Source organism: Rhincodon typus, chromosome 5 (assembly GCF_021869965.1).
Source record: "Rhincodon typus isolate 14 chromosome 5, sRhiTyp1.1, whole genome shotgun sequence".
Classification (NCBI taxonomy): domain Eukaryota; kingdom Metazoa; phylum Chordata; class Chondrichthyes; order Orectolobiformes; family Rhincodontidae; genus Rhincodon; species Rhincodon typus.
In genome coordinates this window covers 50,890,549-50,906,022 of record NC_063336.1, presented here as the reverse complement: position 1 = coordinate 50,906,022, position 15,474 = coordinate 50,890,549, and the positions used below count along the sequence as shown (strand labels likewise).

Genomic DNA, 15,474 nt, shown 5'->3' with positions numbered 1-15,474 from the left:
TTTTCAGCATTTGTAGTGTATTTTCTTTCTAGAGGTTTCTTGGAAAAGTTGAGTAATCAGGCTAAGTATGTCAACAGACCTCAATAACCTGAAAATGACGAATGCTGGAGATCACAGTGGGTCAGACAGCATCCATGGAGAGAGAAAAGCTAATGTTTTGAGTTTAGATGGCTCTGAATCAGAGCTGAAGTTAAGTGTGGAGGGGACATCCCACTGTGATCCCCAGAATTTGTTGTTTTCAGTACAGATTCCATCATCTGCAGTAATTTGCTCCAACCTCAATAAGCTCTTTGTTTAAAACATTATCCTCTTTGGAGACTAAGTGCATAAAAAAAAGGTTAATTGGTCAGAATGGCCTAATGTAATAATAAAGTAACTACGCTGCCAGCATTCACTGAGTCATCACAAGACAACATGCTATTTGTTTGTAATGGCTATGCTTTGCTGATTCTAAGAACATAAAGAGAAGCGTGCTCTAAGTAATTAAAACTAATACTGATTAATAATTTAGCTACTCCTCTCCCTGCAGGCTGACACCACAGCCAGTATGTTAGTTAAAAGGTTGGCCCCAACAATGCAATGTGATGAAAAGGTCACATAGGCTTGTCACTTACATGAAGTGCACCAAGCTGAGAAAAGGCTGAAGAAGATACGCTCAGCACCAACACATGAAATAGCCCATGTGGTCTGCATTTTTAAGTGGTCGTGATTCCTGACTTTGCAGGAGCTCTTGTTCTGCAGTGGTATTATCACTACATTTGAACAAGGAGACCTGAAATCAGTCCTACCTGCTCTGGAGGTGTGTAATAACATCTCTGAGAAGGTTGATTATCAAATATCTTCAATGACTAGTCGCTACACAAAATTGATAATAGGTGGTTATGTTCAGCTCAAAGATAGTGTGCACGTGGCCTAAGCGGCAGTGCTTGGGAGATTGTTGTAAGTTTCTATGAGACAGTAAGTTATTTGAATATGAAGTCAGAAGGTACAGCATTGCTTTTCTTAAAACTACCACAAAGCTGCAAACTCCATGTGGGGGAAATCTTAAACCAAAATAACAAGATATATTAAAGGACCTCCCAAATGAAGAAAGTACCGAGAAGATCTCATTTATTGTGACTTTTGCTTTAGCATGAATCAGAAAAAGTGTAAATTAAACATGACGTACATACAATTGATCTTCAGCTAAAAAGATAGATTTCACTTTACGCAGTCAATACAGGAAAGACAATTCATATAAAACCACTATTACTCACGTTTCTCTTCTCACGAACATGACATCATGGGCAATCTCGTGGTGTTTCCAATAAAATTATTTGGTCCTAAAGTTGCATTCACCAGTAAATGTATTCCATTTGAAGCCCCTTGATACTGTTAACATCATCACGATACACATCTACCAACACTCTCTCACGTGGGGAAAAAAACAAAGAACCACAGAAGCTGGAATTTTGAAAACAGAACAAAAATTGCTGGAGTAACTCAGCAGGTCTGGCAGCATGTGGGGAAAGAAAGCTGTGTTCTCGTTTCAGGTTCAGTGACCCTTCTTCAGAACTGAACACAGTTGACCTCAGCAATTTCTGTTTTTGTCTCTCTCGCTTGGGTCTTTTCAGTCATGATGCCATAGCTTTACGGAGTTCCTTTTCAACAAATCAACCACCAACATCCTGGTCACAATCATTACTTCTTATACACTCTCTCAGCTCCTCTGCTTACCTGAACAATTTGCATCACTTTTTAAGGACTCAGTCTCTTTCAGCACACTTGTACATTGCTTCCTCTGTCGATTATATTTTCCTTCTTACTGTAAAACACAAAACTGACCTTTCCATACAACTTGGCCGGCTTCTCTTCACACAAGATTGGAGTTCCTCTCCCAGACTCTGCCCACTTTCTCATTGCATCTGGATACTGAATGCCTTCACCCTTCACTTCTCTTGTTCATAGCTGTCCTTTGTGTGAACACCATGGTTTCTATCTTTACCGAACCAGTATTACTTATTATTAAAGAAAAATACAATTGATCCTTTTACAATTGATACAAATTCTTCAAAGCCCCTTCTAAACATTCTTAAAAAAAATTACAGATTACACAAATATTTTAAAGACATTATAAATTTTCCTCATGTACTGTTTCCAGATAAGAGGTTTTCCACACGATTAAAAGTGTTGCATTGACTTTGGGACACCACCAGTTACAAAAGATGCAGTTCTGCAAATTAATACATGTTTCCTCCCTCTCTTTCAGTTTATCAACTTCCCTCTTCTCTCTTTCCCTCTCTCTCTCTCCTCGAATCTCCCTCTCTTCCTCCCCTCTCATTTTCTCCATCTCCTTTTCCCTCTCTTCCTTGCTTCCCAATCTCTTACTTCTAGAATTCTTTGAACCATTGACATTGACATCTTCTTAAATGCCTCCCAATCGTTGTCCAACCCAGTGCAACTGCCTCCACTTGTCTAGGTTATTTGAATTAGAGCAAGACAGTACCCCACAATATTTTCAGTGTTCTCTGACTCCATCTGCTGATATGGAACATACACATGCATAGCTCTCAACTTTACAACTCATCCACTTGACTTGCCCTCTTCTGTCTCTGGGTTTTAGGACACAACCTCAGAGGAGCCACAGTTTCCTCTGGCTAAGCCATGGATTGACAAATTCCTTTACCCTTTTCTCTTTCCCACAAGATTTATATCCTTGTCACTGATTCCATCACCCTGTCTAAGGAGTGCTAATTGGCTGAGGATGAGGCTTCTGTCCTTCACTCAGAAAGATGTCCTGCCTATGAGGGCTGCCAGCTAATTTGATTAGACTGTAACCTCAAACAGTCCTCTAAGTTAAAGCCCCAAAGTCCAAGATCAATGTAGTCACCTCAAGGCAAAACTGAGAGTGTTAGGTCCTGGAGAGACCAAGGATAGTAAGAAGCACATTCAAGCACAATACAAGGTATTGGGTGAGGCAACCAATGATATGAGGAGACCATGGATGGGGGGAGTAACCCCTCTTGTCTGAGGCTTCAGCAGCGTCACTTTCCAAGCTTTCTGTCTGTGGCTGAACTTCTATCACCAGCCTAACAATTAGCTTGAGTGGGAAATGGGTTAATTAATTAATGACCAGTAATTAATATCGGCCTCACTTTGGACAGGGACATGCTGGATGCCCTAAACCTCTTTCATCCCATCGTAAAATTGTAGAGAACTCGGGGTGGACAGGATAACAGTGGAAAGCCTAGTGAAAGAATGTTTCTGACATCCCCATCACCCCAAACTTTCAAAACCTGCAAATGTGTCAGTGGGAGAATGTTAAAATTCTGCCCATTGTCTCAGGCTGTGCCACACCACTGTGCCATACTTAACCTCAATCTGAGATCCAACCCTATATTCTCTCCATCTTATAGCCAACTCCTATTCCATTGCTGTGTCAAACCATCTACTGCAGCAACATTATATCACCTTCCAGTTTTGACTATTCAAATGTTTTCCTGAATTGGCCTCATCTTCTGGTCAAGAGGTTTTGTAGCACAGTAAGTAGCACTCCTGCCTCTGAGTGGGTTTAAGTCTCATTACAGGACTTGACGACCACGCAAAGAGCATTCATGATGCAGTTCATCAGGTTATGTTTCAGCCTGAAAACCCTTCGACGTTCTGCAGAATTCTTCCAACAGAAAATAGTGCGAGGGAGTAAATTTCGGCCAACCTAAAAGTCAAGTCTGTATTCTGGCTCGCAAGTTTGTGACCTCACTGAACTATATTGGCTTCAAGGTTCTCAAAAGCTGAAGCTTAAAACTGTTTCCCTAGTTTTAACAATTCTTCATTTGTCTGTAACACTCCTGCAGCCCACAACTCCACACCAAACTGTTTTGCTGTTGTAACACCAATCTCAAATTGTCCCAACTTTAGCAGTGTGTCATACTTTGGAATTTTCTCCTTTTCTCCATTTTACTCTCTTCTCTTAAGACCCACATTAAACTATCTTTACCCACACTTTTGGAAACTTTTCCTACATCCTTTAGCTTGGCACCGTTTAAAAAAAAAGTATCTTTGTAAAGTGCGAGATAACAAGGTGTAGAGCTGGATGAACACAGCAGGCCAAGCAGCATCAGAGGAGCAGAAAAGCTGACGTTTCGGGCCTAGGGTTTTATTGGGTACATTGGGAATACCAGTTGCTGCATGACATTAAAGTATATCCAGGAAAGAAAGTTTTAGAATACATCTGTACTTTTGTGGTTTCTTCTTTAACATAATTTAATAGCACTTTCAAGTGGAATGTAACTACTGGGTTCAAAAGGAAATTAATATTATACTTTTCCTCCACACCAGGAGTGAATGACTTCCTGACCAGAAGAGTTCAAATCCTAATTGCTGTTTATATTGAAATTAGCCCCTGCTGATTAAAGCATTTCTGGTAAATACTCCAGTAAATTTGTGAGGAGGCAATGTTCTACCTCAGTGGGAAGAAAACTGAAAAGGGCCAGTCCTGTCTCACAGAGCTTCACACTGAATCACACACTCTCTCCAGTGGAAATAAAATGGCCCACAATGAATTTAATCACATTTGCAAACCTTTTAGATTTAGAGTTAATTCCTCCATGAGTTATTAAAAGCTAATAGTGAAAGTAGATGTGTGGATATTTTTATAATAAAGGTGAGCACTTCATATTTCAAAAGGAACATGGAAGAGTTGTTTATTCTTCAATAATACAGTCTGTTGTCTGTACATTATAAGATATACGTTATGTATATTAATGACATTTGTATTATCATTCAGTCATTCACACATTTGTGGCAGCATTAACTCAAACAATATTAACTCTTACCACAGTTTCCCTTCACAATCATCTTAAAGATTTCTAAAGCCTAAACACAGTAAAGCTATGTAAAAACAAACGTGATTTTTGAGTACCTTACACAATGCTGAGCTCTTAATCACTGGTATGTTTGAATTCATGCAGTATTTACAGTTCTGATTTTAAATTTTTGTGTATGCATTTACCCATGAGCTTCCCCATGATTACCTACATCACTAAACCATAAATAAAATAAAGACAAACCAGAAGATAATAATCAGAGACTCCTTCCAATGATACTGTAATCTTAATGCTTTGTAATTGTTGTCCATTTGAAGTTGCTAAAGATGATGCTATGAAGTGTAAATGATAAAACATGCTCCTAAGTGTATAATGGCATTTTCTAAACCAACCAAACCTTTTAACATAGCAGTGGATACACAAGTTTGTTTTTAAGAGTCAACACAGTATTTTTGCTTTTTCTCAACTGTACGAACAACTCTGTGTCTTCTCATTAGCTTCATTCTTATTTCAGTTACCTTGTCATCTTTTGCTGAGTCCTGAAGTAGTTGAATATCCACCTGCAAACAAACCTGGGAAGACAGATTGTACCTCTGTCAGTTACGTAGAATATAGTTCTGGTTTTGTTCTTCAACATGGGAGTTAATCTCCTCAGGATTTCTCCAGCTTTGCTACTGGATCACTGCAGATCAGTCCATCTTAATAAATGGAGTTTCAGCTGAAATTATGGCAGTAAAGCAGGAGTAACTCTGAGGAAGTTCACCATGTTGCAAATGGCCTGAAAGCACCACATATAGTGAGAGAGTTATCAGCATGATACTAATGCTCTGAAGTTCGCTGAAGTGGTGCAATATGTGGCCCAGCGGATTAAATAGATATGTTACAATGCACTTCACTGGGGAAAAGAATTGTTTCCCTGTATATTGTGGGAAATGTGAGCTGACAATGTAAGACGTTCAATGATGGATCTGGAACCTTGTCGAATTATTAGCATTCTTACCAAATGTGTTTGGAGGATTAAAAATTAAACAAAAGAGAGATCGCACAGGAGTGGAAATTGAAGTGGTGAATTCAAAGTCAAAGTCAGCTCACCATCACCTTCTCAAGGGCAACTAGGGATGGACAATAAATGCTGGCCCGGTCAGTGAAGACCTTGTTCCTCGAGCAAAATAAACAAAACATCATGTACGCCCAAAGAAATAAAGGACAGAGATTTCCAAGCTCGCCTGGAGTTTTAGAGGATGAGGAAATTTAATTGGATAAGAGGCAATAGTTCAGTTTCCTGTTGTCCAGTTAAATTTGGTATTAATTTTTCAGAACCTTTCAAGCAGGATGGGCAGGAAATTTGTTTTATTAGCATTCCATGAGTATTCTGGAACACCCAACCTGTTGGAATTACATTCATGGATGCAGTCTTGTTGGGCAAAAATGGGAAACAACTTTATTCACAGACTTGACTATTTTACAAGGCATGTGCCTGATGGGGTAACTTCTTTCAAGCTCTGGTGAGTGAAAACTTCTTCAGTAACTTTGTTCCTTCATAATATGCTTTGTGCACATGCTTAACGAGTAATACCTGGACACGTTAACCAGCTCATGAGAAGTCTCAGTTACATGTAGTCTTCTTTATAGTTCTTAAACACTATGATGCGAGTGGTGAAGTCTGAACAGTAAGAAAGCCTGCCCCAAATGAGACAACCACTCTGACTGAAGCCAGAAAAACAGACTGACTGAAGCAAATGGGGCTTTACTCTAAAAGGGGCTCACCTCAAGGAGGTTCAGAAGAAGTTGGGTTAGGTAGGAAACAATGATAAGGAATGTAACTTAAAGGGTATGGTTGTTGTAGCACTTGTAGGATCCTAAGCATTGTTGGGAGGAAACTGGGATGCTGAACCGAGAGCCACAGTGATAGGGAACAGTAAACATGAAAGCTGTTAGCTGCATATTTAGATGGAAAAGCCAATGGAGTGATTGGTTATGCTGGGCAGTAAAAGAGAGCTGGTGAATTAAATAAAGAGTGGTGTTAGGCTAAGACTGGGCATGGGAATCTAGGTAGAAGTGGGATGGGAAAGATTAAGAATATCAAGCAAGACAGAGGGGAGAAGGAGGCAATCTACTGTGATGAGGAGAATTTTTCTCTATCAGAGGGTTATGCACTTCTGAAACTCTCTGCCTCAGAAGGTAGTGGAGGTAGGAGCATTGAAAGTTTTAAGACTGAGATCAGGGTAAATGGGAATATTGAATTTGGAACATAAGGACTAGGAACTGGAGTAGCCAATTCAGGTCCTTGATTCTACTCTGCCATTTAATACAATCATGACTGATGTCATTTCACCCTCAACTCCATTCTCCTGCCCACTCACCATAACCCTCCAATCCATTACTGATTAAAAGTGTGTTTATCTTCTCCTTAAATTTACTCGGAGTATCCACCATACTCTGGGATACTGAATTCCTTAAACTCACATTTGAGAGAAGTAATTTCTCCTCATCTGTTTTAAATCTGCTGACCTGTTATCCTGAAACTATGACCCTTATTATAGATTGCCCCACAGCAGGAAACATCCCCTCTATGTCTACTTTGTTAACCGCCTTTAACATCTTAGTTTTCCTCTCATTCTTCTAAACTCTAGAGAGTACAGGCCTAAACTGCTTAACTTTTCCTCAGAAAACAAACCCCTTACCTCTGGAGTCAATCTAGTGAACCTCCTTTGAACTGCCTTGAATGCAACTACATCTCTCCTCAAATAAGGGGTCCAAAAGTGTTCACAATTCTCTAGGTGTGGTTTCAACAATGTCTTGTACAATTACAGAAACACTTACTTACTTTTATACCTTATTCCTTTAGCAATAAATGCCAAAATTCCATTTACCCTCTTTATTACCTGCTGCACCTACATATTAGTTATCTGTACTTCGTGTACAAGGACTCTAAGATCCCTCTGCACTAAAACACCCTGGAGTTTTTCTCCTTTTAGATAATAAGTTGCCTTTCTATTCCTCTGACCAAAATAGCTAAACTCACATGTCCAGATCATGAGTTCCTTGCCTGATGTTTGCCAACCTGTCCCAGCAGCTGTACTAGCAGTGCTGAGGTTAAGGGAAAGGAGGAGGCAAAGAAGTAGGAATGCATGTGGCCAGCAGAACCAGAGACATGAGGTTCAGGGTACTGGAGTGCAGATGTGCAAGCAATTCCCACAGAGGTGAACCAGAGTCTTCAGCACTGTCAATGTACCAAAAGAGAGTCTACCAAAAGACAAGTGAAAGGCAGTACTGGAGGTATCTTTACATGACTAGGGAGAGCATCACCTGCATTTACGACTTATTGCAGGCAGATGTAAAACAAGGTGGATTAGGAGGGAGTGTTATATCTGTTGTACTGAAGATCACAGTGGCACTGAACTTTCTGGACACTGGCTCCTTATAAACCACAACTGGGTACATGTTTGGCATCCCCAAGTTGGCAGCCCACACTGGGTTTTTCAGTTCTCCGATGTCCTTTCCAGAGCCTCTGGATTGTTAAGGTGCAGAAAAGGCCATTTGCACCAGCTCTTTGATCATTTTGGCTTTGTGCCAATCTTTTTTTTTGGCTGTAACCCTGCTGATTGTTCCTATTTAAATAATAATCTAATACTCTCCTGAATGCCTCAACTATAGCTACCTCAATCGCATTTCCAGTGTATTACAGACCTTAATTTCTCGCTGTGTGGAAAAGGTTTTTCCAACCATGCGTTTACTTCTTTTCCTTTAAATCATTAATGTTTTAAATCTGTGCCCTCTGGTTCTCAATCCTTTTAAGAATTGGAACAGTTTCTCCCTATTTACTGTATCCAGTCCCTTCCATGTTTTAACTTCTATCAGATCTCCTCCTTGCCTTCTCTTTGCCAAGGAAAACAATTCCACATTTTCAGATCTATCTTCATAATTGAAGTTTCTCATCTTTGGAACTATTCTTGTAAACCACTTCCACATTCTCTCTCGTGTGCTCACATCCTTCCTAAAGTACAGTTCCCAGAACTGTACATAATAATCTAGCCAAGATCCAATTTGTGTTTGATATAACTTCAGCATAATCTCCTTTCTTCTTATTATATTTTATGCCCCTGTTGATGAAGTCCAAAAAGCAAACTTTCTTAGGCTGAGTGGCTATATCAGATCCTTCGAGGATATATCGGATGAACACATGGCTGGAGAGATATTGCACAGGCAGAGGCTTCTGATTCCTGGGACATTGTGACCAGTTCTGGAGGAGGTGGGACAAGTATGAAGAGATGACAGACTAATTAAATACCTTAGTTCGGTTTTCACAAATACACAAAGAACATTCCAAAAATATGAGGGGGCAGGGCCTAACGAGAGGAATTGAAACAAATTAATACTGGTAGGGAAGTTGTTTTGGGTAAAACAATGGGATTAAAAGCAGATAAATCCCAGGACCCTGGCAACCTTCCTCCTAGAGTACTTAAATGGCCCTGGAAAAAGCAGATTCTCTAGTGGTCAGACTTCCAAAATTCTGTGTCTTTGGAACAGTTCCTATGGATTGGAGGGTAGCTAATGTAAACCCATTATTTAAGAAGGGATGCAGAGAGAAAACAATGAATTACAGACCGATTAGCTTGACATCAATGGTGTGGAAAATGCTAAAGTCCATGATAAAAGACGTAGTAACTGAGCACTTGGAAAATAGTGGCAAGACAGATTCAGCACGGATTTACAAAGAGGTAGTCATGCCTGATAAATCTGCGCGAATTTTTTTGTGTAAGTTACTAGCAGAGTGGATAGGGGGGAGACACTGATGCTGTTGCTTGAATTTTCATAAGGCTTTTGACTAGGTTGCACAAAAGAGATTAGCACACAAAACTAAAGTGCATGGGATTGGAGATAGTGCACTGAAATGGATTGAGAACTGGTTGGTAGACAGGAAACAATGAGCGGCAATAAACAGGTCTTTGACAGAGTGGCAGGCAGTAACTAGTGGGGATCAGTGCTTGGACCCCAGCTATTCATAATATATATTAATGGTTTTTTGCATAAACCAAGTGCAATGTTTCCAGATGTGCAGACAACTCAAAGCTGGGTGGGAGGGTATGTTGTGAGGAGGGTTCAAAGAAGCTTCAGTGCGATTTGATCAAGTTGAGTAAGTGGGCAAATACAAGGCAGATGCTGTGCAATGTAGACAAATGTGAGATTATCCACTTTTGTAACCAAAATAAGCAGGCAGATTATTATCTGAATGGCAATAGATTGAGAAAGGGGAAGGTGCAGTGAGACCTTGGTGCCCTCATACACAGTCACCAAAAGTAAGCAGACAGGTGCAGCAGATATGTAGATGATATCCTCTTCATAACAAGAGGATTTGAGTACAGGAGCAGGGATATCTTGCTGCAACTGTACAGAATATTGGTAAGACGACACCTAGAATAATGTATGCAGTTTTGGTCTCCTCATCTGTGGAAGGATGTTTTGGCTATGAAGTGAATGCAAACAAGGTTCACCAGCCTGATTCTTGGGATGTAAGGGCTGAATATGGGAAGAGACTAAATTGGTTAAGGTTATATTCACTGGAGTTTAGAAGAATTGGTGGTGGTTTGCGGTGGTGGGGTTGGGAGCTGATATGGTGATGGAATCTCAGAATCCTATAAAATTCTAACAGGATTAGATAGGCTAGATGCAGAAAGGGAGTTCTCCATGACTGGGGAGCCCAGCACCAGGGGTCACAGTCTAAGGATAAGGATATGCCTTCTAGGATTGAGATGAGAAGAAATTTCTTCATCCAGAGACAGTGAACCTGTGGAATTTTCTACCACGAAAGCAGGTGAGGTCAAAAAATTGAATGTTTTCAAGAAGTTAGGTATGGTTCTTAGAGCGAAAGGAATCAAAAGAAATGGGGAGAAAGTGGGAACATTTGGACGATCAGCCATGATCAGGCTTATTAGTGGAACCGGCTCGAAGCCTTGAATGGCTGACTCCTGCTCCTGTATTCTATGTTTCTATCCATAATTTCTATATGCAACAGGACTGGTATTTCATTTCTCCATGGTAACCTGCCAAACCTGAAGTTTATTTTTAATTTAATTTAACATTATTTGCTTTAACTGACTTGACCGTTACTTTTACACTATCTACCATGTACTAGAGATGAGTGGAAAATATAATTCCTCACCCTTACCACAAAGCAGCTCCCACTCCTGTGCATACAAATTCGTACTTTGCCTGTTGTGGTTGAGAAATTTTTACTGTTCAAAATTTAATCAAGTTAAAGCACTATCTCTAACAGCAGCTGCATTTGCTCTTCCCCACTGTACTTTTGCCCCCTTTACAAGGAATTTGGGCCCCAGCATTTGTTTCTTTCATTTTATGCTGTTGATTTTTATTGCACATCAGCAGAGTAGGCAGTAGGCTCTGTTAATATTGCTCCATTACCAGCTTCTCCAGTTGTGGAAACAATTCTCACTTAACCCATTAATGACAAGAACTGTTGTACTTATTAAGCACTTTCAAATTGACAGTCAATCTATTCCATTTTTGTAGCTTCTTCATATGTATTTTCTCCCCTAAAAACCACAGGTGAGAAATTCCTGGGTCTGCACCCAGCAGCATTGATCACCTGGGCACCTCCCACCCTTTTAACTACCGACTTAAGGAGTAAGGAAGGAGTCGGGTCATGACCGGGAACACTGTGGCGGGAGCAGATTGAGCGGGGCCGGTGAGGGGGCAGCGCTGAGAGCGGGGCCGGTGAGGGGGCAGTGGTGAGAGCGGGGCCGATTGGGGGGGCGGTGGTGAGAACGGGCCGGTGAGGGGGCAGCGGTGAGAGTGGGCCGGTGAGGGGGCGGCGGTGAGAGCGGGGCTGGTGAGGGTGACAGCAGTGAGAGCGGGCCTTTCACATGGTGGCGACGGCCTCCTGTGTGCCCTAGTAATTGGAGCGGTGCCTGCACCATTGTGGAGATGGGACTTGGGACTCTGAGATCTGAACGTTTTGTTTCTTGTTTATCTTTTGGCTCTTTTAAATCTTTTAATTCTGGTTTTTGCAACTAAATGGGTGCCAGTGAATGGCGACATTGTGCACTTTTTGCTGTACTTACGTATTCCTATACTTAGTACATATGACAAAATAAATAAATCTAAATCTGAAGTATTGTTTGAGTCAGTGAATATTAGCAAACAACTTGATCACTGTTTTATAGCTGTGCCAGATCACCTCTCACGCCATATTCATACACATGGACTTTCCAGCAGATTTTACTTACTAACACAAAGCATAAATGGAAATTTTTTGTTGGGTTTTCCCCTGTCTAATGCAGTGAAAATAATGTCATCTGACTCAGTACAGAAGTATTCAAGCTTAGAATCTTACATGGAAGAACAATTCACCAATGGAACATTTCTATGGGAAAAAACTATTTAACCTGTTGTATCTGAGCTGATGCTTTGTTAAAGCAATCTTGAGCGACCACTTCTACTCTTAATCTCTTCTACCCTTTTCTCCTTCACATTTTGATCCAATTTTCTCTTTGAATACCTCAAGCACTCTCTGAAAAAATACACATGCTGCAATAACATCTATTTTCATGACAGCTTTGACATTTTTACCATTTTTAGTGCTCCTTTCAAGATGCCACAGATCATGTTGGAGTACAGCAAACAGGAACGTTTCTCAGGTATTTCCACATAGCCCATGAGTGGATTCTTCTCTAGAAACAGCGAGCAATCATCTCCAGTTTGGCTCCAGAAGGTCACCCGTGGGGTCACTCCAAGGTACATCTTGAAAGCAACCTGAGAACCACAAAACATAGTAGCTGTCATTCTGCCTTGTATCACATTGACCTGGCACAATCAGAAATGTCCTTACAGTAAACGCATTTCACAATGGGCACATTCTGTTACAATTTTGGACTTTTTTTGCCTTTTTTTACCTTTTACCTTCCTCTTCTGTACATTGTTTCCTCTAAGCCAAAAGAACTGCAGTCCCTTTAAGATTCATAGATGTCCTGCTACTAGACATTCTTAAAGGGCCTCCACATTGCAAAGAGAAACGAGAGGGACAATTGCTTCTGTTATAGCTAAAATATTACAACATAAGTGGATGGTATATCTGATCAATTTAAATATATTTTTTACAGAAAGCACAAGAAACAAAAAATAACAACAACCTCTTTCAAAATTGTCATCACGTGTAAACTCTAGTAAGTTAAGTGGAGATGAAATATCTCTGAGGTGCAGCCCCAGCAGATACACAGTGATGGTCCCTGCTCATAATTATTGACCATAAGCCATCTGTGGTACGTTAAACCGGACATGGACTCAATGGGTCTAATAGTCTATGTGACAACACCCTGGATGTGCCTAATTAAGCCTTGAAAGCCCTGATTTAGGGCATTCTTGAAGGAATTCATGGAAGTAGTCATGGCTGCTGGTCTAGAAGAAGTGGTCACTGTTAGAACCTTTTTTGATGTCTCATTGCAACAAAAGTCAGCATACAAGGACCTTGGAGCAAAATACCTTTATGAAATAAGGTTCAATGTCAGTCTGGAAAAAGACATTGAAGAATGAAATGCAATACAGCTAATCTGGAAAGAAAGGTTAAATGCAATTAAAAATTAGCTGGGCAGAAAATTTACCAGACGTTGATGAAAGTGAGAAATCTTCAAATATAAGTTGCAATGGAATATAAAATAAATACATTCCATGATGATAACAATAGGATAATTCAAGATATACAATTTCCTTCATTATTTGAAAGATTACAACTAAAACAACATTTAATAGGAATGCATGATCACAGCTGAGGCTATTTCTGGACAAATGAGAACCCGACTGAAATTTGATCTGATAATTTTTTAGAAATCAATATATATTCTAACTTGGTGATCTTTCATGATCTAACATGCAATGGTGCAGATTTGGCTTTAACGGTAAAATAGAAGTTTATTACACATAAGAAATGAAGATAAAAGAGAACAAACCAAGCTATTTACAAATAACACAATTTATTAGGCTTTGAAATATACAGCAGAACAAAATCCCCAACCACATCATTTTACTGTAATCAAAGTCTCTACAGAGAGAGGATTCCTTTCTCTATTTTATGTATAGAGAGCTTGATACTATTTTCTTTCATTACTCGTGCAACTTTGCTTAATCTTTCTTATCTTTGAGAATTGATTTATGATTCTGTAATAGCCTTTGGTAAGTCATGTCAATATTTTCTGGAAGACAGCATAATATTCTATCTAACTTTGAGCACCTCTGTATTCTCCAATCTGATTACTTTTGAATTTTCAATCTCTGATTCATCCCCCAAGTGTTCTGAAGTTCTTATTCCACTCACTACTTAGAACCATAGAACCCCTACAGTGTAGAAAGAGGCCATTCAATGCATCAAGTCTGAACTGACCCTCTGAAGAGCATCCCACACAGATCCAGCACCCTCACCCTATATTTAACTCTGGCTAATCCACTTAGCCTTCACACTCCTGGATACTACAGGACAATTGACAATAGCCAATCCACCTAACCTGCATATATTTGGCCTGTGGGAGGAAACCGGAGCACCCAGCAGAATATGCATACTTCAAACAGGCAGTGACCCAAGGCTGGAATTGAACCTAGGTGGCGCTGTAAGGCAGCAGTGCTAGCCACTGTGCCACTGTGCTACCCTGCTTCTTTCACTACCATAAATATACTTTTCTCTGGTGTATCCTCTGTCAAAATATCCCTTTAATATCTTAGTATGACACACACACACCGATTCTCCAGTCTGGATTACTTACTCGATAATTTATAAATTGAGGTTTTTTTTGCTTTACATCTTACATCACATATGGTAAATCTAAGGTTAACAATACCGAAGATAACTATCAACATTATATAAAATGTAATGGGGAGGTTAGAAGGAATGTTTTTTAGAAAATGTACATGAAAAGCATCCAACATAAAAGAAACAGGTGAGTGTTTGAGAGAATTATAAAATTGATACAGCACAGATGGAGGCCATTCAACCCATTGTGCTATATCAGTTCTGCAAAGTGCTTTTCATCTGCCTTCTCCCAATGGCTTGCATTGTGTTGCTTTTCAGATGATAATCCTATTCTCTCCTGAATGGTTCAATTGAACTTGTCTCCAGCACCCTCTGATCAGAGCTTTCCAGATCTTAATCACTTGTGGTATGAAAAGGTTTCTCCTTAGGCCTCCAGTACTTCCTTTGCTAATAAATCTGTGCCCTCTTGTTCCTCCAATCCTTCCACCAGTGGGAACAATGTTTTAATTAATATTTAGGAAGAAAGAAATTAAAGACATTGTGGAATACAGAGGTAAACAAGATAACCTATTTGCAGAGGATATAGCTATGTAAAGATATATTTATCATTTCATTGCCAGTGGAACACCTTGAGATGTTCTGAAAGGACAAGGACACGCGCGCGCACACACACACACACACATACACACACACACAGAGTTGTTCTTTATTTTCTTTCTGGGATTTGTGTATTTGCAGTACGCAACTGGGCACAAGATTGGATTGGGTTGTTATGGCCCTAGTTTGTTGGAAATAAGCAAATAATGTTTGTGGTGGTGTTCCACCATTAATCAGTATCTTCAAAAGAAGAAATAAAATGCAACATCAGAAAATAATCAGAGAAACATCAGAGAAGAAAACACATAGTGCTGA

At 39.9% G+C, this 15,474-nt stretch overlaps 1 protein-coding gene across 3 annotated transcripts in view; it reads right to left on the bottom strand.

The window, feature by feature from the left end:
- Positions 1 to 4,714: 4,714 nt before the first annotated feature.
- Positions 4,715 to 15,474, bottom strand: part of LOC109922841 (trafficking protein particle complex subunit 3-like) — a 39,660-nt gene continuing 28,900 nt past the window's right edge. For all 3 annotated transcript variants that reach the window (XM_048597264.1, XM_048597265.1, XM_048597266.1), the window contains 2 exons: positions 12,396 to 12,578; positions 4,715 to 5,377 (listed from right to left, as the gene is read on the bottom strand). In XM_048597264.1, coding sequence (XP_048453221.1) covers positions 5,237 to 5,377; positions 12,396 to 12,578 — 324 coding nt within the window. In that variant the 3' untranslated portion in view covers positions 4,715 to 5,236. The remainder of the gene's footprint in view (positions 5,378 to 12,395; positions 12,579 to 15,474) is intronic.